Source organism: Oncorhynchus mykiss, chromosome 19 (genome assembly GCF_057628025.1).
Source record: "Oncorhynchus mykiss isolate SJ-2025 chromosome 19, ASM5762802v1, whole genome shotgun sequence".
In the NCBI taxonomy this organism is placed as follows: Eukaryota; Metazoa; Chordata; class Actinopteri; order Salmoniformes; family Salmonidae; genus Oncorhynchus; species Oncorhynchus mykiss.
Genome location: NC_143040.1, coordinates 4,191,238 through 4,217,451, shown reverse-complemented (window position 1 = coordinate 4,217,451; position 26,214 = coordinate 4,191,238). Strand labels below are relative to the sequence as shown.

The window sequence follows — 26,214 nt, the reverse complement described above, 5'->3', positions numbered from 1 at the left end:
GTATCTCTGACATCAGATAAAACTCATTCAGTCTGTCTCTAGTTAAGATATGGACCCAGATACAACTCATTCAGTCTGTCTCTAGTTGTTAAGATATAGACCCAGATAAAACTCATTCAGTCTGTCTCTAGTTGTTTAAGATATGGACCCAGATAAAACTCATTCAGTCTGTCTCTAGTTGTTTAAGATATGGACCCAGATAAAACTCATTCAGTCTGTCTCTAGTTGTTAAGATATAGACCCAGATAAAACTCATTCAGTCTGTCTCTAGTTAAGATATGGACCCAGATAAAACTCATTCAGTCTGTCTCTAGTTGAGATATGGACCCAGAGGTCGACTGATGTTTAGCACAGCTCTCGTTGAGAGACTTTTTTAAAATCCATTTTTAGGTTAAAAGCTAAACTGACCCAAGTTCAGTGTCTTTGGGTGTCTTCAGTGGTCGCTAACCCTGGTCTAGAAGGGCTGCAGTGTGTGTGTGTGTGTGCAGGCTTTTAACACACATCATTCAACTAACCAAGGTCTTGATGATTGTGATTAAACATAAAAGCAGGTGTGTTAGTGCTGGGCTGGAACAGGGGACCAGGGTTGGCCAGCCTTGTCCTACAACATGGTCTGAACAGAAGCACGTGTGATGTGAGATTCTTCTTCCCCAGGAGGTTTTCACTGATCATCGGGAGGCTATGATAGAATCGGAACTCTCGTTCTATGCAGAGAATTAGAATTCTGTTGGTGAGAGTTCCGTTCACTCCATTCTGGAAGCCTCTGCTGCTACACAACCCGGTTGTGTTCTGTTCTGTCACACTTCTCCTTCTCTCTCTCGTCTGCAAGGAAAATTATACTGTTCATTCAAATATTGAATTTAAAAAGGCAATATTTTAACTTGATCAATTACCGGAGATGATATGATGTAGAAATTAATAAAAGTATTTAAAAATGTAAAAGAAAATGGCATGTCTGTTTTGTGTGTGTTTCCATTGTAAAATGAATGCCTTATCAATTTAAAAAATATATTAATTCCACTACTGTTTAGATAATACATTAGCTTCCATGCCATACTGTTAACTTCAAGCAAAGATATCAGGCAGGGTAAGGTAGTTGTGGAGGCGTTTAGCCCAATGTTTAAGGGGGGGGGGTGTTTAATCCTCTCTCTCACTGTGTTGGGCAGGAAGAGAACAACAGATGAACAGAGAGAGATTTTCATGATTTTCCAACCTGCAATATTTGATCATGTACAAGTAGTCTACTGTAGTGTATATCTGTTTCTCTGATTTTAAGGCTGCACATTCTAAATTACACCCTATTCCCTATGGATCCTGGTCAAAATCAGTGCGCTACATAGGGACTAGCGTGCTGTTTGGGCGAAACGGAATGAAGACACCAATTTAGACCTGCCCAGACACGGCTGCCGTCACAGACTGTCAACCAAGGTGGCTGTGATGTCATCTCAGTCCTGTGTAGTCTACACACACACACACACACAGGGGAACGTCTTAATAGTTAACAGAGTATTAATCCCAGATTTAACCACTAAGCCATGTGGCTCACGTAGTGTGCATCCCTAAATGGCCCCCTATTCCCTATGTAGTACACTGGACCCTGGTCAAAAGCAGTGCACACTACACAGAGATTAGGGGGCCATATGGTTCCCGTACAGTAGACGACTGTTCAGCTGGACATTTGTAGGATTATCTCTGTGTTAATATATATATTATCAATATGTATCTCCACTGAACATGTCAATGCAACAAAATAAAATAATTGTAAAATTAAATAAAATAAAACATTCCCAGATATTTTCCATATGTGCAAAACAAAAAGCTTATTTCTCTGTAATTTTGTGCCACAAATGTGTTTTTATATTTCTGTTGGGGAGCATTTCTCCTTTGCCAAGATAATCCCTCCACCTGACAGGTGTGGCATATCAAGAAGCTGATTACTTTGTGCTGGGGGGGGACAATAAAAAGCCACTTTGAAATGTGCAGTTTTGTCGCACAGACCCCAGACACCAGGTCCAGACCCCAGCTATAGACACCAGGTCCAGACTCCAGATCCAGACACCAGGTCCAGATCCCAGATCCAGACACCAGGTCCAGATCCAGACACCAGGTCCAGATCCCAGATCCAGACACCAGGTCCAGATCCCAGATCCAGACACCAGGTCCAGATCCCAGATCCAGACACCAGGTCCAGACACCAGATCCAGACCCCAGGTCCCAGGTCCAGACTCCAGACACCAGGTCCAGACCCCAGATCCAGACACCAGGTCCAGAACCCAGATCCCAGACACCAGGTCCAGACACCAGGTCCAGACCCCAGACACCAGGTCCAGACCCCAGACACCAGGTCCAGACCCCAGGTCCAGACCCCAGATCCAGACACCAGGTCCAGACCCCAGATCCCAGGTCCAGACCCCAGGTCCAGACCCCAGGTCCAGGTCCAGACCCCAGACACCAGGTCCAGACCCCAAGTCCAGACCCCAGACACCAGGTCCAGACCCCAGGTACAGACCCCAGATCCAGACACCAGGTCCAGACCCCAGATCCCAGGTCCAGACCCCAGGTCCAGACACCAGGTCCAGACACCAGGTCCAGACACCAGGTCCAGACCCCAGACACCAGGTCCAGACCCCAGACACCAGGTCCAGACCCCAGGTCCAGACCCCAGACACCAGGTCCAGACCCCAGATCCCAGGTCCAGACCCCAGGTCCAGATCCCAGATCCAGACACCAGGTCCAGATCCAGACACCAGGTCCAGATCCCAGATCCAGACACCAGGTCCAGATCCCAGATCCAGACACCAGGTCCAGATCCCAGATCCAGACACCAGGTCCAGATCCCAGATCCAGACACCAGGTCCAGACACCAGATCCAGACCCCAGGTCCCAGGTCCAGACCCCAGACACCAGGTCCAGACCCCAGATCCAGACACCAGGTCCAGAACCCAGATCCCAGACACCAGGTCCAGACACCAGGTCCAGACCCCAGACACCAGGTCCAGACCCCAGACACCAGGTCCAGACCCCAGGTCCAGACCCCAGATCCCAGGTCCAGACCCCAGGTCCAGACCCCAGGTCCAGGTCCAGACCCCAGACACCAGGTCCAGACCCCAGGTACAGACCCCAGATCCAGACACCAGGTCCAGACCCCAGATCCCAGGTCCAGACCCCAGGTCCAGACACCAGGTCCAGACCCCAGACACCAGGTCCAGACACCAGGTCCAGACCCCAGACACCAGGTCCAGACCCCAGGTCCAGACCCCAGACACCAGGTCCAGACCCCAGGTCCAGACCCCAGACACCAGGTCCAGACCCCAGATCCCAGGTCCAGACCCCAGGTCCAGACCCCAGATCCCAGGTCCAGACCCCAGACACCGGGTCCAGACCCCAGATCCCAGGTCGAGACACCAGGTCCAGACACCAGACCCCAGGTCCAGACACCAGACCCCAGATCCAGGGCCCAGGCCCAGACAGCAGACCCCAGGTCCAGACCCCAGATCCAGACCCCAGGTCCAGACCCCAGATCCCAGGTCCAGACCCCAGATCCCAGGTTCAGACCCCAGATCCCAGGTCCAGATCCCAGGTCCAGACCCCAGATCCCAGGTCCAGACCCCAGATAGACTAGTGAGGATGTTACTCTCTCCCCCTCTCTCTACCTCTCTCTGAGGAGTTGGTTAGACATGCACAATGTCCACATGGAACTTCACCATACTGTTCCTTCAGCTGGGTGGACGTAATTCAAATCCTCAGACAAGATACTTCCCATGACCTCCGTGCTGATTGGGTGTCTGTGTGTGTGGGATCGGCTGGAAGAGGCTGTGGTACAGTAGGCTATTCCCAGAGTGGCTATCAGGCAGCTATATATGGGAGATTGACACGGACTGTCTACGGATTTATAAGATGCATGGCCATTTATGGGGATGTTTTTACCTCAGAAAAAGGAGGTAGTTGGCATAGATTATAAGTTATAAAACACAATATATAAATTAGAACACAAGGAGTTAGATATCTGTGTTACTGATTTATCAGTTCTATCATCAGTAACCACCAGTTGTCATATCAAGTATTAATGTCAGGTTATATTATCTCATCAGTATTACTGTCAGGTTATATTATCTCCATCATCAGTATTACTGTCAGGTTATATTATCTCCATCAGTATTACTGTCAGGTTATATTATCTCCATCAGTATTACTGTCAGGTTATATTATCTCCATCAGTATTACTGTCAGGTTATATTATCTCCATCAGTATTACTGTCAGGTTATATTATCTCCATCAGTATTACTGTCAGGTTATATTATCTCCATCATCAGTATTACTGTCAGGTTATATTATCTCCATCAGTGTTACTGTCAGGTTATATTATCTCCATCAGTATTACTGTCAGGTTATATTATCTCCATCAGTATTACTGTCAGGTTATATTATCTCATCAGTATTACTGTCAGGTTATATTATCTCCATCAGTATTACTGTCAGGTTATATTATCTCATCAGTATTACTGTCAGGTTATATTATCTCCATCATCAGTATTACTGTCAGGTTATATTATCTCCATCAGTATTACTGTCAGGTTATATTATCTCCATCATCAGTATTACTGTCAGGTTATATTATCTCATCAGTATTACTGTCAGGTTATATTATCTCCATCAGTATTACAGTCAGGTTATATTATCTCCATCATCAGTATTACTGTCAGGTTATATTATCTCCATCAGTATTACTGTCAGGTTATATTATCTCATCAGTATTACTGTCAGGTTATATTATCTCCATCAGTATTACAGTCAGGTTATATTATCTCCATCATCAGTATTACTGTCAGGTTATATTATCTCCATCAGTATTACTGTCAGGTTATATTATCTCCATCAGTATTACTGTCAGGTTATATTATCTCCATCAGTATTACTGGCAGGTTTTATTATATCCATCATAGTATTACTGTCAGGTTATATTATCTCCATCATCAGTATTACTGTCAGGTTATATTATCTCCATCAGTATTACTGTCAGGTTATATTATCTCCATCATCAGTATTACTGTCAGGTTATATTATCTCCATCATAGGTATTACTGTCAGGTTATATTATCTCCATCAGTATTACTGTCAGGTTATATTATCTCATCAGTATTACTGTCAGGTTATATTATCTCCATCATCAGTATTACTGTCAGGTTATATTATCTCCATCATCAGTATTACTGTCAGGTTATATTATCTCCATCATAGGTATTACTGTCAGGTTATATTATCTCCATCAGTATTACTGTCAGGTTATATTATCTCATCAGTATTACTGTCAGGTTATATTATCTCCATCAGTATTACTGTCAGGTTATATTATCTCCATCAGTATTACTGTCAGGTTATATTATCTCATCAGTATTACTGTCAGGTTATATTATCTCCATCATCAGTATTACTGTCAGGTTATATTATCTCCATCAGTATTACTGTCAGGTTATATTATCTCCATCAGTATTACTGTCAGGTTATATTATCTCCATCAGTATTACTGTCAGGTTATATTATCTCCATCATCAGTATTACTGTCAGGTTATATTATCTCCATCATCAGTATTACTGTCAGGTTATATTATCTCCATCAGTATTACTGTCAGGTTATATTATCTCCATCATCAGTATTACTGTCAGGTTATATTATCTCCATCAGTATTACTGTCAGGTTATATTATCTCATCAGTATTACTGTCAGGTTATATTATCTCCATCATAGGTATTACTGTCAGGTTATATTATCTCCATCATAGGTATTACTGTCAGGTTATACTATCTCTTCATCGGTAACTACCAGTTGCTCCCAATACTCCAGACCAGTACCCCCCCTCTCGTCCTCCCCAAACACACACACACCTCCTTTTAAGTCTTTCTTCAGCAGCAGTGGTCTTTCCTTTGTTTACAGTGCTTACCGCTAACCTAACCACGGGATCAGACTGAACAGAACCGGTTCCGTTTCCGCATTTTATGAACTGTAAGCAATTTTAAACACTTTAAAGAAGAATAAGAAGAACTAGATAGCTAGCTAGTTACATAGCCACGGTAAACTTCTCCATATGGTTGGAAGTTTTTCACAATATGTCTTAACAAATGCATTGGCCAGGTGGTGGATTGAGGATATTGAACAGAGAAAAACAAAACGTTTAAGTTAACAATTATAGCTATTATATTTAGTTAGTAAATTAACTATATATTATATATATATATATTACTAGATGTGAACAGTAAGAAACATAGATTAGCAGAATTAGCCATCTGTGGCTAGCTAATAAACTAGGCTGAACCGGTAGCTAACCATGACAACAGCAGCGACACCGGTACACTTTTAGCCAGATGTTGTTCTTAATCGCTTTTTGAAAACAATATATAGCTTTTCTTCCTCTGTATCGTCTGCAAAACACATTCCGATGAATGCCACGGGTCTTGTGTAATTTATTACTCTGAATAATTGTGTGTGAAAGATCTAATTTTCTTGTTAACATTTTGTTCGGCCACCTGTACTTTACTTTTGTTGCTAGTCGATTCTCAATCAAACTTTAATCATTCTAGACATAGTTTTTTTTATGTTGTTGTACATTTCAGCGAACTCTTTCTGACTATGATTGACAGCCATGTAAACCAATGACAGGACAGAGAAAAGTTTCGTGTACACTATCGTTGGCATGGTGACTCGTTGATATTACACTATTCTAGGATAACGGAGGCGGGGCAGTAGTTAAGCACGGGTGGATGCACTTTCTAGGTTGTATATAGGGATTTTTTTTTTGACCAGCAATTTACGGACAATAATTACAAAGTTTGTAAACTATCTTTATATTTATTATAAACACAAAGACTGAAGACTAAATGACGACAGTGGAGTGCTAGTGATACAATTAACAACTTGTCATTTTTTTCGTTATCGTCTTAGTTTGTTAGATACGCTTGCTATGGCTACCTAGCTAGCTACTTGTAGCCAGCTAACGTTAACTCAGTTAGCTCTCTATTCTCGTCCTCTCATGCAAAACAAGCTGCTAAGCTTAGCTAGTTCCCTCTTTGACTAAGTTTAGCTCACTTGTAGGTTTATCAGCAGTTAGCAAACATAGCTAGAGGGTGAGGAGAGGAGGCTCTCTTGTTGCCACGCAACTGTATGACCCACTGTCTTCAACACCTGTTGGAAAGGTGAGTCGTGAGTTACCGCCCTCGGTTTTGAAATCATCCTTCCCATTGGACAATGCCGTGCGTCTTCTAACCCCACCCACGGGCAGGTGTGGTTTTGTGTCAGTGGTTGAGGTACATTCGTTCACCAAGGAGTGTTGTTAGAACTCAGTATTCCTTCCTTGGCATTCTACATGGCATTGCGTTTAAAAATTTGACTTTGGTGTTTATTTATCTCATAGTTATTTTTCCTTTTATATGACTTCTTGAAGGAGTGTATGCATGGCTATAAGACAGTGCTTCCTAAACGTCTCGTTGAGTACCCCCAACCATTCAACTTATCTGATGTATTTCAGTGTTATTCTACTGGTCAACTAAGCACCAAGACCTTCATTGGTAAAAAATAAACGTCAACACATCCAATTAGTGTGTAACAGCTAGGGGTACTCAAGGAGAGGTTTGGGAAACACTGCTACCAACCCCAATGGTACTGTGCTGACTCAGATGTGTTCCTTTCCTGGCATGTGACTTTGATTGTTGTTATATTGTCTCCTGTCGTCTGTGTGTTGTATTGGCTACCATCACTCACAATGAGTCCATGGTGCTGTTTGTCCCTCTGTAGGTGACCCCTGCCTGACCTGTGACAAGTCACATCATCCACAGAGAGTGGCACCAGCATGGCAAGGCTGGCGTTAGAGTGGAGGGGCTGACGTCATGCTCTCACCCTCCTGACACATTTTTAGAAAGCCCTCAACACTAGAACGAGAGAGGGAGGAAAAGCCTTAGAGGGAGACAGACAGCCCTTGACAGTGAAACGAGAGAGAGTGAGAGAAGAAGGGAGGAGAGGAGAGAAATTATGCCTCATCAAAAGAAACAACAGTTCTCTTTCACAATACATCTCATTGACTTACCATGCCAGTAAAGCTCATTGAATGGAATTGAGAAACTCACATGAGTCTTTTCAACCTCTCTCATCTTCCCTGGTTGTTGTTCTAGGCCCAAATTACAATATGTTCTCAGTCAACATACCTGGTATCATAATGGTTGGATAAAAAACATCAGTTAACTTACCTGGTAACATAAGGGTTGGATAAATAACATCAGTCAACTTACCTGGTAACATAAGGGTTGGATAAATAACATCAGGCAACTTACCTGGTAACATAAAGGTTGGATAAATAACATCAGTCAACATACCTGGTATCATAATGGTTGGATAAAAAACATCAGTTAACTTACCTGGTAACATAAGGGTTGGATAAATAACATCAGTCAACTTACCTGGTAACATAAGGGTTGGATAAATAACATCAGGCAACTTACCTGTAAACATAAGGGTTGGATAAATAACATCAGTCAACTTACCTGGTAACATAAGGGTTGGATAAATAACATCAGTCAACTTACCTGGTAACATAAGGGTTGGATAAATAACATCAGTCAACTTACCTGGTAACATAAGGGTTGGATAAATAACATCAGTCAACTTACCTGGTAACATAAGGGTTGGATAAATAACATTGAATAACAGAACAACGAGAGTCAAAACAATGTTCAGACAGACGGACACCTCGTCCAAAAGACGTCATGGAGGACGTGGGGGTCTCACAGCCTTACCCTCGCCTCCTCACCCCCACCAGGGTGGGCGTATCCGGGGGGTGGAGGTGGCCCGCGGGAGGGCAGGCTATGGGTTCACCCTCTCTGGCCAGGGCCCCTGTGTCCTCAACTGCATTCTAAAAGGAAGTCCGGCGGACTACGTGGGTCTCCGCTCCGGTGACCACATCCTGTCCGTGAACGACATCAACGTCTCCGGGGCGTCGCACGAGGACGTCGTCAAGCTGATTGGCCGATGCACGGGGGTTCTGCTATTGGTCGTCGCCGAGGGAGACCGGGGTGGCCGTCGTCACGGACACGGCGGTACCAACCGCAACCGTCGCCACGGGAACAATTCAGGAAGTCCAGCCGGAGGAGCGGCAGCCGCCGCGGACTCGTGCTCCAGCGACGAGGAGTTGTGTGGTTTCCATAACAGCAGCAGCGGAGGAGGAAACAACAAAAACGTGAAGCCTGGTTCCCGTGGTAACAGCGCCAGAGGAGGCGGTGGAGGAGGAGGAGGAGGAGGAGGGGGTGGTGGCTGGTTCAAGCCCAAGCTGGACTCTAAGACCCTGGGTATTAACAGGGCAGAGAGGGTGGTGGCGGAGATGCAGTCTGGAGGAATATTCAACATGATCTTTGACAACTCTTCACACTCCTCCAGCAGCTCAGAGAAAGGTAGACATCGACCTGTTTTAATATAGCAGGATTTTTTTATATAATATACATAATATACTGTATGACATCACATTTTTGGGCTGGTTTCCCCAGACTTAGTTTGATGGAGATTCTCAATTGAAAATGCTTTTTAGTCTAGGCTTAATCTGTGTCTGGTAAACTGGCTCTTTATGTGTGTTTCTGCATAATGTACCACCATGCACAAATAAACCTGAACCTAAACCTTACCTTGACCCTAAACCTAATCCTAAAGACAGGGTCATCGCTCCTCCTCCTCCTCCTCCCCGTGCCTCCTCTTCCTCGTCTGCGTCGGCCAAGCCTGCGAGGCCCCTGTCAGAGCCAGAGTTCCCCCCGTACCATAAGGGGAGAGGCCGTTCCCACAGCAACCCCAACCTGCTCTCTGAGGAGGAGCTGGACAGGGTTCTAATGGCCGACGACTCAGTGTTCCTGGACGGGTTCCATCTGCAGGAGGCAGAGATCCAGGTGGGTGTGTGTGTGTGTGTGTGTGTCCCAAAAGGCACTATGTTCCCTGTATAGTGCATTACTGTTGACCAGAGCCCCACACAGCTACATTATCAGCTAGGTTTAATAACCACACAGCTACATTATCAGCTAGGTTTGATACCCACACAACTCCATTATCAGCTAGGTATGATACCCACACAGCTACATTATCGGCTAGGTTTGATACCCACACAACTACATTATCAGCTAGGTTTGATACCCACACAACTCCATTATCAGCTAGGTATGATACTCACACAGCTACATTATCAGCTAGGTATGGTACCCACGCAGCTACATTATCAGCTAGGTTTGATACCCACACAACTACATTATCAGCTAGGTATGATACCCACACAGCTACATTATCGGCTAGGTTTGATACCCACACAGCTACATTATCAGCTAGGTATGATACCCACACAACTACATTATCAGCTAGGTATGATACCCACACAGCTACATTATCAGCTAGGTATGATACCCACACAACTACATTATCAGCTAGGTATGATACCCACACAGCTACATTATCAGCTAGGTTTGATACCCACACAGCTACATTATCGGCTAGGGTTCATACCCACACAACTACATTATCAGCTAGGTTTGATACCCACACAGCTACATTATCAGCTAGGTATAATACCCACACATCTACATTATCAGCTAGGTTTGATACCCACACAGCTACATTATCCGCTAGGTATAATATCCACACATCTACATTATCAGCTAGGTTTGATACCCACACAGCTACATTATCAGCTAGGTATGATACCCACACAATTACATTATCAGCTAGGTTTGATACCCACACAACTACATTATCAGCTAGGTTTGATACCCACACAGCTACATTATCGGCTAGGGTTCATAACCACACAGCTACATTATCAGCTAGGTATGATACCCACACAGCTACATTATCAGCTAGGTATAATACCCACACATCTACATTATCAGCTAGGTTTGATACCCACACAGCTACATTATCAGCTAGGTATAATACCCACACAACTACATTATCAGCTAGGTATGATACCCACACAGCTACATTATCAGCTAGGTATGATACCCACACAATTACATTATCAGCTAGGTTTGATACCCACACGACTACATTATCAGCTAGGTTTGATACCCACACAACTACATTATCAGCTATGTGTTACATCAGTGAATGTTGTAGTAATATTTTTACAATATATTTTGTCTCTCCTCTTTCCAGGTGGAGGTGGAAGGGGAGGACTTCTCCCTGGAGCCCAGTGAGGGTATCCTGAACGTGGGTATGATGGTAGGGTACCTGGGCTCCATAGAGCTGGCCTCTACAGGCGCTAGTCTGGAGAGTGACAGTCTGCAGGCCATCAGAGGAAGCATGAGACGACTCAGGGCTGAACAGAAGATACACTCCCTGGTCCTCATGAAGGTACAGGGCGCTTTGGATTGATTGAATGGTTGGTTAGTGGGTTGGTTGGTTTATTGAATGGTTGGTTGGTTAGTTGATTGAATGGTTGGTTAGTGGGTTGGTTGGTTTATTGAATGGTTGGTGGGTTAGTTGGTTTATTGAATGGTTGGTTGGTTGGTTTGGTTTGGTTAGTTGATTGAATGGTTGGTTAGTGGGTTGGTTGGTTTATTGAATGGTTGGTGGGTTAGTTGGTTTATTGAATGGTTGGTTGGTTAGTTGATTGAATGGTTGGTTAGTGGGTTGGTTGGTTTATTGAATGGTTGGTTAGTGGGTTGGTTGGTTTATTGAATGGTTGGTGGGTTAGTTGGTTTATTGAATGGTTGGTTGGTTAGTTGATTGAATGGTTGGTTAGTGGGTTGGTTGGTTTATTGAATGGTTGGTTAGTGGGTTGGTTGGTTTATTGAATGGTTGGTGGGTTAGTTGGTTTATTGAATGGTTGGTGGGTTAGTTGGTTTATTGAATGGTTAGTGGGTTGGTTGGTTTATTGAATGGTTGGTGGGTTAGTTGGTTTATTGAATGGTTGGTTGGTTAGTTGATTGATTAGCTGGTTAGTGGGTTGGTTCGTTTATTGGTTTATTGATTGAATGGTTGGTTGGTTTGAGTTTGTTCATTGATTGATTGGTTAGTTGATTGGTGGGTTGATTGGTGGGTTGGTTCATTGATTGAATGGTTGGTTGGTTGGTTTGGGTTGGTTCATTGATTGAATGGTTGGTTGGTTGGTTTGGGTTGGTTCATTGATTGAATGGTTGGTTGATTGGTTAGTTGGTTGGTTGGTTTGGTTTGGTTCATTGATTGAATGGTTGGTTGGTTGGTTTGGGTTGGTTCATTGATTTAATGGTTGGTTGGTTTGGGTTGGTTCATTGATTGAATGGTTGGTTGATTGGTTAGTTGGTTGGTTGGTTAATTGATTGAATGGTTGGTTTGGGTTGGTTCATTGATTGAATGGTTGGTTGGTTTGGGTTGGTTCATTGATTGAATTGTTGGTTGGTTTGGGTTGGTTCATTGATTGAATGGTTGGTTGGTTTGGGTTGGTTCATTGATTGAATGGTTGGTTGATTGGTTAGTTGGTTGGTTGGTTTGGTTTGGTTCATTGATTGAATGGTTGGTTGGTTTGGGTTGGTTCATTGATTGAATGGTTGGTTGGTTTGGGTTGGTTCATTGATTGAATGGTTGGTTGATTGGTTAGTTGGTTGGTTGGTTTGGGTTGGTTAATTGATTGAATGGTTGGTTGGTTGGTTGGGTTGGTTCATTGATTGAATGGTTGGTTTGGGTTGGTTCATTGATTGAATGGTTGGTTGGTTTGGGTTGGTTCATTGATTGAATTGTTGGTTGGTTTGGGTTGGTTCATTGATTGAATGGTTGGTTGGTTTGGGTTGGTTCATTGATTGAATGGTTGGTTGATTGGTTAGTTGGTTGGTTGGGTTGGGTTGGTTCATTGATTGAATGGTTGGTTGGTTGGTTTGGGTTGGTTCATTGATTGAATGGTTGGTTGGTTGGCTTGGGTTGGTTCATTGATTGAATGGTTGGTTGGTTTGGGTTGGGTTGGTTCATTGATTGAATGGTTGGTTGATTGGTTTGGGTTGGTTCATTGAGATGTTTAAATGTCATATCACTAAATTGTGCTCTAACCTGTGGGTGGGTCTCGGGTCGTTGTTGCAAAAACAGCCAATCTCTGTTTCCTTCGGAAAAGGAAGGACAATAAAGTGTTCTTCTTCTTGGAATAGAGGACGGTGTGTTTCTAAAACAGGAAGGGATGGTAATCTTTTGTTTTTATGATGGTCTTCCCAGGTGATGCACGATTGTGTGCGGCTGTGCAGTGACAGGAGACAGGTCCTTGCTACCTACCCCGCTGAAAAGCTAGCCTTCAGCGCCTGTTGCCCCGACGACCGACGCTTCTTCGGACTGGTCACCATGCAGGCCACCCGTGACGACGACGGTCACTATGGCAATGGTAACCGGGAGGAAGAGGGCGGGCTGAGGACTTCCTGTCACGTGTTCATAGTCGACCCGGAACTCTGTCATCACCAGGTAGGGTTGGACAAAAGGTCAAAGAAGAAAAAAACAAACAAACTGTTTATTTGACCTCTGACCTCCAGCTAAAAATAACATCCATATTAAAAACGGACCGATTTTAACATTTACAAACTAGAAGTTATTTAAAATATTTTTTTGGGGGGGGGGTTGGGGTCCTAGAGTCCTGGGCCCAGTTTCCCAAAAGCGTCTTAAGGCTAAGTTCGTCGCTAGAACGTTCGTAGGAGCTTCGTTATTAAATCCCCCGAGATGTTTCCCAAAACCCATCGTTATTAACGTTGCACCTGAAAGCAGTCGGAATTTAACGCCTGGCCTCAGACCACTCGTGGAACAGCTGAGTGAGTAGTTAGAGGCTTTTTTTCCCCACCTTCATTTAGTACACAGAAGACCTCCACTAAACATAAAACCACATAGTTTGTGACCACTGATAAGTTCAGAACGAAATTGACAACAAAAAAAAAATGATTTTTTGCAATTGATACAAACAAACGACGTATAAAGATATGCTTCAAATGAAAACCCAGATGACTGTATTAAAACACACAAGGCTACAGGACTATTACAGTCACATTGAAAAAACATTTGACGTTCAATCTATTGACTTCTGTTTTGCTACTATTTTGTAGGCTACTGTCTGTAATTTGTCTCAATATATTTCATGATATGTAGCCTAACATCTGTGCAATGATGTGCCAAATCTGTGATTTAATGCATTTTTATTGGGTAAGCATTAGAATGAGACACCTCCATTGTTGCAGCCGTTGGTGGTAATATCTCTCTCTAAGAGCTGATCTGTCGTCAGTATTGTGAAATAATTATAATGTTAAGGTAAGATTTTAAATGGAGAAAGCTGATCCTATCAGTATTGACAAATGGTCTTACTGGTCCTGGAATGTTCCAAGTAGATAAAGAGGGCTTACTGGTCCTGGAATGTTCCCAGTAGATAAAGAGAACTTACTGGTTCTTGAATGTGCCCAGTATATAAAGAGAACTTACTGGTTCTGGAATGTTCCCAGTAGATAAAGAGGACTTACTGGTCCTGGAATGTTCCCAGTAGATAAAGAGGACTTACTGGTCCTGGAATGTTCCCAGTAGATAAAGAGGACTTACTGGTCCTGGAATGTTCCCAGTAGATAAAGAGGACTTACTGGTCCTGGAATGTTCCCAGTAGATAAAGAGGACTTACTGGTTCTGGAATGTTCCCAGTAGATAAAGAGGACTTCCTGGTTCTGGAATGTTCCCAGTAGATAAAGAGGACTTACTGGTCCTGGAATGTTCCCAGTAGATAAAGAGGACTTACTGGTCCTGGAATGTTCCCAGTAGATAAAGAGGACTTACTGGTCCTGGAATGTTCCCAGTAGATAAAGAGGACTTACTGGTTCTGGAATGTTCCCAGTAGATAAAGAGGACTTCCTGGTTCTGGAATGTTCCCAGTAGATAAAGAGGACTTACTGGTCCTGGAATGTTCCCAGTAGATAAAGAGAACTTACTGGAATGTTCCCAGTAGATAAAGAGAACTTACTGGAATGTTCCCAGTAGATAAAGAGGACTTAATGGTTCTTGAATGTGCCCAGTATATAAAGAGAACTTACTGGTCCTGGAATGTTCCCAGTAGATAAAGAGAACTTACTGGTTCTTGAATGTGCCCAGTATATAAAGAGAACTTACTGGTTCTGGAATGTTCCCAGTAGATAAAGAGGACTTACTGGTCCTGGAATGTTCCCAGTAGATAAAGAGGACTTACTGGTCCTGGAATGTTCCCAGTAGATAAAGAGGACTTACTGGTCCTGGAATGTTCCCAGTAGATAAAGAGGACTTACTGGTCCTGGAATGTTCCCAGTAGATAAAGAGGACTTACTGGTCCTGGAATGTTCCCAGTAGATAAAGAGGACTTACTGGTTCTGGAATGTTCCCAGTAGATAAAGAGGACTTCCTGGTTCTGGAATGTTCCCAGTAGATAAAGAGGACTTACTGGTCCTGGAATGTTCCCAGTAGATAAAGAGAACTTACTGGAATGTTCCCAGTAGATAAAGAGAACTTACTGGAATGTTCCCAGTAGATAAAGATGACTTAATGGTTCTGGAATGTTCCCAGTAGATAAAGAGGACTTACTAGTTTTGGAATGTTCCCAGTAGATAAAGATGACTTACTGGTTCTGGAATGTTCCCAGTAGATAAAGATGACTTACTGGTTCTGGAATGTTCCCAGTAGATAAAGAGGACTTACTGGAATGTTCCCAGTAGATAAAGAGGACTTCCTGGAATGTTCCCAGTAGATAAAGAGAACTTACTGGAATGTTCCCAGTAGATAAAGAGAACTTACTGGAATGTTCCCAGTAGATAAAGAGGACTTAATGGTTCTGGAATGTTCCCAGTAGATAAAGAGGACTTACTGGAATGTTCCCAGTAGATAAAGAGGACTTACTGGTTGTGGAATGTTCCCAGTAGATAAAGATGACTTACTGGTTCTGGGATGTTCCCAGTAGATATAGAGAACTTACTAGTTCTGGAATGTTCCCAGTAGATAAAGAGGTCTTACTGATTTAAATTATTCAACAACAAATAGGGGGAGGAAAAAAATTCTAAATGGGATTCAGGAGTTGATTTCTTTTGATAACGACTCAGACTGTAAACTGAATATTAATGTCAACTGTAATTCACTACTATAGATAAAACCCACCATAAATATGCTAAGATACCATATTTTCAGAGGGGTTGGAATAACCAGTTGTAAATCTGTGTCCATTGGACAATAAAGTAACCTCCTCCTCCCTCTAGGTCCATGTGGGTGTGGCCAGGAGGTTTGGGTTTGAGTGTACTCCTGATCCCGATACTGGAGGGTGTCTGGAGTTCCCCCCTACCTCCCAGCCTCTGCTCCAGTTTGTGTCTGTTCTCTACCGGGACATGGGGGTGAACATCGAGGGGGTCCGGGCGCGGGCGTTCGTTGATCCGGACAACGACCCACAGCAGGTAGTTTAGTTCTGTGTTTATCATCTGTTGTTCTTCGACCTTCAATCCAAATGGATGTTGTTTTTCTTTTAATGTCTTGTTTAGGTTTAGTAGAACTTTGACAGAACTGTCATGTTCAAATACCCACACTGGAGTGGGCCAGGTGGGCCAGTTTGCACTTTTGGGACTCTGCTATTGGTTTATTAAGCCAGACAAGCTCAACAAGGCACAGAGAAATTATTAGAAATATGTTTCAAGTATTTGAAATCCAGGTCTAAATGTTATTTATTCATCACTTTTCAATGATTATTATTGTTATAATTGTTATTATTATTGTTATAATTGTTAATATTATTGTTATTATTATTATTATATTGGTTATTATTGTTATTATTATTATTGTTGTTATTATTGTTATTGTTATTATTATTATTATCATCGACGTTATTATTATTATTATTATTATTTTATTTGTTATTGTTGTTATTGTTATTATTGGTATTGTTGTTGTTGTTGTTATTATTATAATTATTATTATTTTATTTGTTATTGTTGTTATTGTTATTATTGGTATTGTTGTTGTTGTTGTTGTTGTTGTTGTTGTTATTATTATAATTATTATTATTTTACTTGTTATTGTTATTGTTATTATTGGTATTGTTGTTGTTATTATTGTTATAATTATTAATGTTATTATTGTTGTTATTATTATTATTATTATTATTGTTATTATTATTGATGTTATTATTGTTGTTAACAGAACCACAGCACCAGTAGCAACAGCGACAGCGGCATCGGTAACTTCCTGCCAGATGAAAAGAGTAACCGTGTCTTATTGGTTGACCTGGGAGGCCATAATCACAACCCCGGTCCACGCCACTGGGACAGCCCTCCTCCTCCCTCGGCCCCGGGCTGGAACCAAGCCCCTCCCGGTGTCGTCCCTGGCCCCCCTCTCCCCCCTCCTCCTCCCCCTCACCTCAACAACAGCTACCCACCCCCGCCTCTCCCCCCTGCCATCCCCCCTCGAGGGGCCCACTCCTCCCAGCCCTCACTCCACCACTACCCGCCAGGGAAGAGGGGAGGATCTGGAGGAGGAGCGGAGCAGAGCCTAGCCCAGCCCCAACACCATCAGTCTCAACGCTGGTTACCAGTCCACGTCCTGAGAGACTGGAGACAACCGGGCCAGGCAGGACAAACGCAGGGACAAGGAGGCCTGTGTAGTGATCAGGAGTCCTATGCTGAGTCAACGGATGGCTGGTCATCAACCAACTGTAGCACCCTCCCGCCACCCATGAACAAGATACCCGCGGATCGCTACAGGGCTCCGCTACCAGCCGGGGACCTGCCCCTGCCTCCGCAGCCTCCCGGGCTGGCCACGCAGAAGGATGAGTGGGCTAAGAAGCTGTTTGGGCCCGCGGCTGGAGAGAAAGGACTCAGAGAGCACAAGCAGAATGGGAAGAGACGCGGGAATGGGAAAGACGGAGAGAAGAAGGTAAGAGAGTGGTGTGTGTGTGTGTGTGTGTGTGTGTAGAAGTCATACAGTATGTCATGGTGGTGTGTGTGTGTGTGTGTGTGTGTGTGTAGAAGTCATACAGTATGTCATGGTGGTGTGTGTGTGTGTGTGTGTGTAGAAGTCATACAGTATGTCATGGTGGTGTGTGTGTGTGTGTGTGTGTGTAGAAGTCATACAGTATGTCATGGTGGTGTGTGTGTGTGTGTAGAAGTCATACAGTATGTCATGGTAGTGTGTGTGTGTGTGTGTGTGTGTGTGTCAGTCTGTTTGTAGAAGTCTGAAGTAAAGCATTAGATTTATAGTGACCAACTTCTTCTCTAGTAGTAGTACTGGTAGTATCTGTATTGTAGAGCTACAGTCCAGACTACCGTTGTACTATGATAGATAGAGTGTGTGTGTGTGTGTGTGTGTGCGTGGTTCTGTATTGTAAAGCTCCAGTCCAGAATCATATTCTACTATAATAATAGCTGGTGGTCTGGGTTGTGGAGGGAGCTTGTTAGAAGTGAACCCAACATGAGAAAACACTGTATCAAACCACTGGAGTGGAAAATTACTTTCTGGAAATGTCTGGCCACGGGTGCTATCCCGACAACTCTCTTGGTCTGTCTGTCTCTACCTCTACTTCTACCTCTCTCTCTATTTCTCTGTATCTGTCTTTCTCTCTCTCTATTTCTCTCTCTCTGTCTGTCTCTACCTCTACTTCTACCTCTCTCTCTATTTCTCTCTCTATTTCTCTCTCTCTGTCTCTATTTCTCTCTCTCTGTCTGTCTCTACCTCTACTTCTACCTCTCTCTATTTCTCTTTATCTGTCTGTCTCTCTCTCTCTCACTCTCTGTATCTGTCTGTCTTTCTCTCTGTCTCTCACTCACTCTCTCTCACTCTCTGTCTCTCTCTCTCTGACTCACCCTCTCTCTCTCTCTATTTCTCTGTCTGTCTCTCTCTCTCGCTCTCTCTCTGTCTCTGTCTCTCTCTCTCTGTCTCTCTCTCTCTACCTCTCTGTCTCTGTCTCTCTCTCTCTACCTCTCTGTCTCTCTCTATAGACTCTACACATGTACCTCAGTGTTTGTGGCTTGATGATTAGTTGAATCAGGTCAGGTGTTTTACTACTGGGCTGGAACAAAAATGTGCACTCCTGTTGGTACTCAGTTTCTCCAGCACACCTTTTAATGCCATTTAAGTCTGGTCTTCAGACTCCTCTCTCTCTCTGAGAGTAATTAGATTAAGACAATGTCTCTCTCTCTCTCTCTGACACAAAAAGCTTCCTGTTTTTTTTTGTATATAGTTGGATCTGTGGTTGAAATGTAATATTTGATCTTACAGATGTTGTATACAGGGGTATGAATACTTTTGCAAGGGACTACAGCCCCAATGGGCCCTGGTTAAAAGTTGTGCACTATATAGGACATATATATATATATATATATATATATATATATCTATATGATGCCATTTAGGTTGCTTCCCATCCCCTGGCCTTGACTCCAGACTCAAACCCTACCTTATTGATTCAATATATGTAGGGATGGACACCTGTTCTGCTCTGCTTCCTTCTCGCTCTCTTTTTTACAGTCTTGATTATGTGGGTTTTATCTGCGCCAAACTTGGTGCAAAACCACGCCCACGAGTAGCCGAGCAAAAGCCGCGCTGATTGGACAGCTTGTTCTGACTTTCATCTTCAGGAAGTAAACGCGACATTTTCGGGTTTGCAATATAAGCTGGTATCAAAAATAAGAAAAGTAACTCCTAGCGACATCAACAGACTGCAAAGCGTTATTGATTTACCTCGCAGCCAGTGGACTGAAGATTGTCGACACTGCTGGAAATATTTTCAAGCTATTAGCTAGCAAGTTTACATTTGCAAGTAGCTAGCTAGCTAGTCGAGTGTGCTGCTGTGTTGAGACGGACAACCATCATCAACGGCATTGCTAACTAACGTTAACCTCAACTAAAGAGCTTTCCCCGTTGTCACGTGCGCTACCGTCGCCGCTCCAATATGCCTCGCGAGTGCGCTGTTAAAACGTGCGACAACAAGCAAAAGACTTGGTCGGCTCTAATGTTTCACCGACTTCCACTGAGTCATCCGGACCGATTGAAACTGTGGCTGATTGCTCTGAACAAAGATGCTAATACCGCGACCGATGACCTCAGAAAGTTACTCGTTTGCTCGGAACATTTTCTACCGGGGGACTATTACGAGAAGCTGGGACAGGACAGACACAGCAGGATGAGAATCGTGAAAAGTTTCCTGAAGGATACAGCGGTGCCGTCGGTGGCCGTTCACGCGCCAGGACAACGTGGAATAATATCGGTAAGTGTAATCTAACAATATCTGACTGATTGAACAGGGTTATTATTTGTTCCTTGATAAATGACAAAACTTAGGGCGTAGATGCTGGAACTACCAATGTAAGCTAGCTATCGATCACTGGGTGGGGGGGGGTCGCATTGTATTATGGGTAGCGTAGTTTTAGTGAAAGGTGTTCTGTTGACGTTTTCATAGGGCTGTCACTTTACTGGTGAATGTCCTTCTCAGAGCGAGCACACAAACACACACTTTTAGCCAAAGAATAGCCAAGTACAACACACACAATTTTAGCCAAGTACAACACAATGTCTAAGTTAACTTTGTGCCATTTTCTTGGTGCTTTTTATTCATTGTCTTGGGTCTAATACATAATGAAATGTCCACATGCAATATAAAGGAACCGTGACTTGACTGTAAAGTGTTTCAGCTTGCCTTGTAATAGCTGACAGCATGCAGTTATTATAGGGAGAATCTCAATTGCATTTCCTTGACTCCTTGTAGTCGCTCCTCGTTCCCTTCTCGAAAACCAAACCCATTGGATGAGGTCAGAGGGGCGGGACCTCTCACCGTCACATCCAATGTTGTTTGTTGAGAAGGCGAGAGAGGACGCTAGGAATCGAGGAAATGCAATTGAGGTTCTCCCGTGGTCTTGTTCAAAGCCCAAATTGACGTCATGCCTACACGTGTTCTCCCTTTTTGTGTATTTAAAAAATGAATAGCGGCATTTCCTGGTGCCTTTTTCTCTCTCACCCAGGTTGAGACGGGAGACGTACCTCCAGGGACTGACTCCCTGTCTGCTGGAGGGGCATCTGGTCCCACCCCACAACGTGGAGGGTCAGGTGTTGCTACGACGGGGTTCCTCTCCCACCGGGGTCTGCAGCTGACAGAGCCTGCTTCAACCTCTGGGGCGTACGTGGCTCTGGCTCCCACGTGTTCACTTAGTAAGGTAATGTACACGTAGTGAGGTAATGCTGTTATTATCATGGGGCTGTACACCTAGTAAGGTAATGCTGTTATTATCATGGGGCTGTACACTTAGTAAGGTAATGCTGTTGTTATCATGGGGCTGTACACTTAGTAAGGTAATGCTGTTATTATCATGGGGCTCTACACTTAGTAAGGTAATGCTGTTATTATCATGGGGCTATACTAGCTGTACACTTAGTAAGGTAATGCTGTTATTATCATGGGGCTATACTAGCTCTACACTTAGTAAGGTAATGCTGTTATTATCATGGGGCTCTACACTTAGTAAGGTAATGCTGTTATTATCATGTGGCTCCACACTTAGTAAGGTAATGCTGTTATTATCATGGGGCTATACTAGCTGTACACTTAGTAAGGTAATGCTGTTATTATCACGAGGCTGTACACTTAGTGAGGTAATGCTGTTATTATCATGGGGCTCTACACTTAGTAAGGTAATGCTGTCATTATCATGGGGCTCTACACTTAGTAAGGTAATGCTGTTATTATCATGGGGCTCTACACTTAGTAAGGTAATGCTGTTATTATCATGGGGCTCTACACTTAGTAAGGTAATGCTGTTATTATCATGGGGCTGTACACTTAGTAAGGTAATGCTGTTATTATCATGGGGCTCTACACTTAGTAAGGTAATGCTGTTATTATCATGGGGCTCTACTGGCTGTACACTTAGACTAGTGTCCTGTCCAGCATTACCTTACTATCTCCTGTTACTGTAGTGAGACAGCTTGATGTAGCAGGACATCCCCTGGACAGGACACTAGTCTATCTCCTGTTTCTGTAGTAAGACAGCTTGATGTACAGGACACCCCCTGGACAGGACACTAGTCTATATCCTGTTTCTGTAGTGAGAGACAGGAATCCCCCTGGACAGGACACTAGTCTATATCCTTTTTCTGTAGTGAGAGACAGGACACCCCCTGGACAGGACACTAGTCTATGTCCTGTTTCTGTAGGGAGGCAGCTTGATGTACCAGGACACCCCCTGGACAGGACACTAGTCTATCTCAGGGTCTGATAGATAACAGGTTATTGGTTGGGCTGACATTGTGTTTCTGCAGGACCTCCCCTCTATGACGACAACGGGAGTTGCATGCAGAAGGAAAAAAACAAAGACCAACGTTCTTGTGAGTATCTGTCAGACATTTCTTGTTCCTTCTGTTTGATACGGCTTGACCTGTTGATACGGCTTGACCTGTTGATACGGACTCATTCTGTTGATACGGACTCATTCTGTTGATACGGCTTGACCTGTTGATACGGACTCATTCTATTTGATATGGCTTGACCTGTTGATACGGACTCATTCTGTTGATACGGACTCATTCTGTTGATACGGACTCATTCTGTTGATACGGACTCATTCTGTTGATACGGCTTGACCTATTGATACGGACTCATTCTGTTGATACGGACTCATTCTGTTGATACGGACTCATTCTGTTGATACGGACTCATTCTGTTGATACGGCTTGACCTATTGATACGGACTCATTCTGTTGATACGGACTCATTCTGTTGATACGGACTCATTCTGTTGATACGGACTCATTCTGTTGGTCCGGACTCATTCTGTTGATACGGCTTGACCTATTGATATGGACTCATTCTATTTGATATGGCTTGACCTGTTGATACGGCTTGACCTGTTGATACGGCTTGACCTGTTGATACGGCTTGACCTGTTGATACGGCTTGACCTGTTGATAGGGACTCATTCTGTTGATACGGCTTGACCTGTTGATAGGGCTTGACCTGTTGATACGGACTCATTCTGTTGATACGGCTTGACCTGTTGATACGGCTTGACCTGTTGATACGGACTCATTCTGTTGATACGGCTTGACCTGTTGATACGGACTCATTCTGTTGGTCCAGACTCATTCTGTTGGTCCAGACTCATTCTGTTGGTCCAGACTCATTCTGTTGGTCCAGACTCATTCTGTTGGTCCCGACTCATTCTGTTGGTCCCGACTCATTCTGTTGATACGGCTTGACCTGTTGGTCCCGACTCATTCTGTTGGTCCCGACTCATTCTGTTGGTCCCGACTCATTCTGTTGGTCCCGACTCATTCTGTTGGTCCAGACTCATTCTGTTGGTCCAGACTCATTCTGTTGGTCCAGACTCATTCTGTTGGTCCCGACTCATTCTGTTGGTCCCGACTCATTCTGTTGGTCCAGACTCATTCTGTTGGTCCCGACTCATTCTGTTGGTCCAGACTCATTCTGTTGGTCCAGACTCATTCTGTTGGTCCAGACTCATTCTGTTGGTCCCGACTCATTCTGTTGGTCCCGACTCATTCTGTTGGTCCCGACTCATTCTGTTGGTCCCGACTCATTCTGTTGGTACGGACTCATTCTGTTGGTACGGACTCATTCTGTTGGTACGGACTCATTCTGTTGATACGGCTTGACCTGTTGATACGGACTCATTCTGTTGGTCCAGACTCATTCTGTTGGTCCAGACTCATTCTGTTGGTCCAGACTCATTCTGTTGGTCCAGACTCATTCTGTTGGTCCCGACTCATTCTGTTGGTATAACACTTCCAAAGGAAAAGCTGCACACTAGTCGCCCAACGTTGTAATTTATTCACCACCGTTTCCACAGCAACCTGTCTATCAGAATGGAGTCATTTATTCACCACCGTTTCCACAGCAACCTGTATCAGAATGGAGTCATTTATTCACCACCGTTTCCACAGCAACCTGTCTATCAGAATGGAGTCATTTATTCACCACCGTTACCACAGCAACCTGTCTATCAGTATGTAGTCATTTATTCACCACCGTTTCCACAGCAACCTGTCTATCAGTATGTAGTCATTTATTCACCACCGTTTCCACAGCAACCTGTCTATCAGTATGCAGTTTTTTGTACAAATTCTTCTTTTAACATGTTTATTTTTTCTGTCGTTCAGGTGACGCGCAGGAAGAAAGGTCAAATGGACGCAGCCGTTAAGAAGACTTCAGTGAAGGACTGTACCAGTATGAGCTCTGCTGCTGGTTCCACCTCCAGCCCCTCCACCTCCAGCCCCTCCACCTCCAACCTCTCCACCTCCAACCCCTCCACCTCCAACCCCTCCACCTCCAACCCCTCCACCTCCAGCCTCTCCACCTCCAGCCTCTCCACCTCCAGCCCCTCCACCTCCAGCCCCTCCACCTCCAGCCCCTCCACCTCCAGCTCTGACAGTAGGGTGTCGTCGGGCGAACCGGACGGAGGAGGAGTTTGGAGCGAAAGGAAATGGATGGTGAACGAGTCGAAACTCAAGGAGCTTTTCCAGACGTGTCACCAGTGTGGCGCTGCGTTGCGTAATCGGACCATAACCGCGTTGGGCTACAGCCAAATCAAAGTCACCTGGACGTGTCCCGATGAGCACCGAGGAGAGTGGCAGTCGTGTCCCGATGCGTTCGGTATCGGTCACTACCTGCAGACGGTGGGTTACAGAGTGTTGCTGGACTCCATGAATAGTCCGTTTGTAAGTCACGACTAAGTATCTACTACAGTGTGTGTGTTATCTAGCGAATACCTGGGTCGTAGTAGCCTCCTGTTACCAGACTGATGACCTACTGCCAGACTGATGACCTACTGCCAGACTGATGACCTACTGCCAGACTGATGGCCTGCTGCCAGACTGATGGCCTGCTGCCAGACTGATGGCCTGCTGCCAGACTGATGGCCTGCTGCCAGACTGATGGCCTGCTGCCAGACTGATGACTGCTGCCAGTCTGCGGATCAAAACACAATGGAAACTTACAGGACTTCACTATGGCTGTACTGGGTTGTGGGGTACTTCACTATGGCTGTACTGGGTTGAGGGGTACCTCTCTATGGATGTACTGGGTTGAGGGGTACCTCTCTATGGATGTACTGGGTTGAGGGGTACCTCTCTATGGATGTACTGGGTTGAGGGGTACCTCTCTATGGCTGTACTGGGTTGAGGGGTACCTCTCTATGGATGTACTGGGTTGAGGGGTACCTCTCTATGGCTGTACTGGGTTGAGGGGTACCTCTCTATGGATGTACTGGGTTGAGGGGTACCTCTCTATGGATGTACTGGGTTGAGGGGTACCTCTCTATGGATGTACTGGGTTGAGGGGTACTTCATTATGGATGTACTGGGTTGAGGGGTACTTCATTATGGATGTACTGGGTTGAGGGGTACTTCATTATGGATGTACTGGGTTGAGGGGTACTTCATTATGGATGTACTGGGTTGAGGGGTACCTCTCTATGGATGTACTGGGTTGGGGGGTACCACTATGGCCGTACCGGGTTGGGGGGTACCTCTCTATGGCCGTACCGGGTTGGGGGGTACCTCTCTATGGATGTACTGGGTTGGGGGGTACCACTATGGCCGTACCGGGTTGGGGGGTACCTCTCTATGGCCGTACCGGGTTGGGGGGTACCTCTCTATGGATGTACTGGGTTGAGGGGTACCACTATGGCCGTACCGGGTTGAGGGGTACCTCTCTATGGATGTACTGGGTTGGGGGGTACCACTATGGCCGTACCGGGTTGGGGGGTACCACTATGGCCGTACCGGGTTGGGGGGTACTTCACTATGGCCGTACTGGGTTGGGGGGTACCTCTCTATGGATGTACTGGGTTGAGGGGTACCACTATGGCCGTACCGGGTTGGGGGGTACCTCTCTATGGCCGTACCGGGTTGAGGGGTACCACTATGGCCGTACCGGGTTGGGGGGTACTTCACTATGGCCGTACCGGGTTGGGGGGTACCTCTCTATGGATGTACTGGGTTGAGGGGTACCTCTCTATGGATGTACTGGGTTGAGGGGTACCTCTCTATGGCCGTACCGGGTTGGGGGTACTAGTGTATTGTCAGATAACCTGAGGAGATGGTATGTTCCCTGCTGATATCTGATTAATATCAGGTCCAACATTAAAATGTTACTGTCATTAATGAACACTGTGTCAGAGTTGTGTGTGTTGTAGAGGTCGACCGATTTATGATTTGTCAACACCGATACCGATTATTGGAGGACCAAAAAAAGCCGATACCAATT

General features: G+C 44.6%; 2 protein-coding genes across 6 annotated transcripts in view; both read left to right on the top strand.

Moving 5' to 3' along the window:
* Positions 1-5,910: 5,910 nt before the first annotated feature.
* Positions 5,911-26,214, top strand: part of LOC110515513 (regulator of G protein signaling 12) — a 150,419-nt gene continuing 130,115 nt past the window's right edge. For 4 of the 5 annotated variants that reach the window (XM_090209891.1, XM_090209890.1, XM_090209889.1 and 1 more), the window contains exons 1-7: positions 6,834-7,189; positions 7,788-9,433; positions 9,687-9,916; positions 11,169-11,366; positions 13,194-13,433; positions 16,214-16,405; positions 17,145-17,876. In XM_090209891.1, coding sequence (XP_090066017.1) covers positions 8,716-9,433; positions 9,687-9,916; positions 11,169-11,366; positions 13,194-13,433; positions 16,214-16,405; positions 17,145-17,876 — 2,310 coding nt within the window. In that variant the 5' untranslated portion in view covers positions 6,834-7,189; positions 7,788-8,715. Of the gene's footprint in view, positions 6,003-6,833; positions 7,190-7,787; positions 9,434-9,686; positions 9,917-11,168; positions 11,367-13,193; positions 13,434-16,213; positions 16,406-17,144; positions 17,877-26,214 lie in introns of those variants that run through there. The other variant, XM_090209888.1, reaches the window with a different exon arrangement.
* On the top strand, positions 19,555-26,115 carry LOC118936846 (uncharacterized). Its single transcript, XM_090209894.1, has 4 exons — positions 19,555-20,205; positions 20,957-21,148; positions 22,251-22,316; positions 24,108-26,115. The coding sequence occupies exons 1-4, from the start codon at positions 19,891-19,893 to the stop codon at positions 24,678-24,680; spliced, it is 1,146 nt and encodes a 381-aa protein (XP_090066020.1). The 5' UTR covers positions 19,555-19,890; the 3' UTR covers positions 24,681-26,115.

Excerpts from the sequence above, each read along its gene's own strand:
- LOC118936846 (XM_090209894.1), top strand. The coding sequence starts at position 19,891 with ATGCCTCGCGAGTGCGCTGTTAAAACGTGCGACAACAAGCAAAAGACT. Across the intron at positions 21,149-22,250 it reads CCACGTGTTCACTTAGTAAG|GACCTCCCCTCTATGACGAC; the intron begins GTAATGTACACG and ends GTGTTTCTGCAG. Across the intron at positions 22,317-24,107 it reads AAACAAAGACCAACGTTCTT|GTGACGCGCAGGAAGAAAGG; the intron begins GTGAGTATCTGT and ends TCTGTCGTTCAG.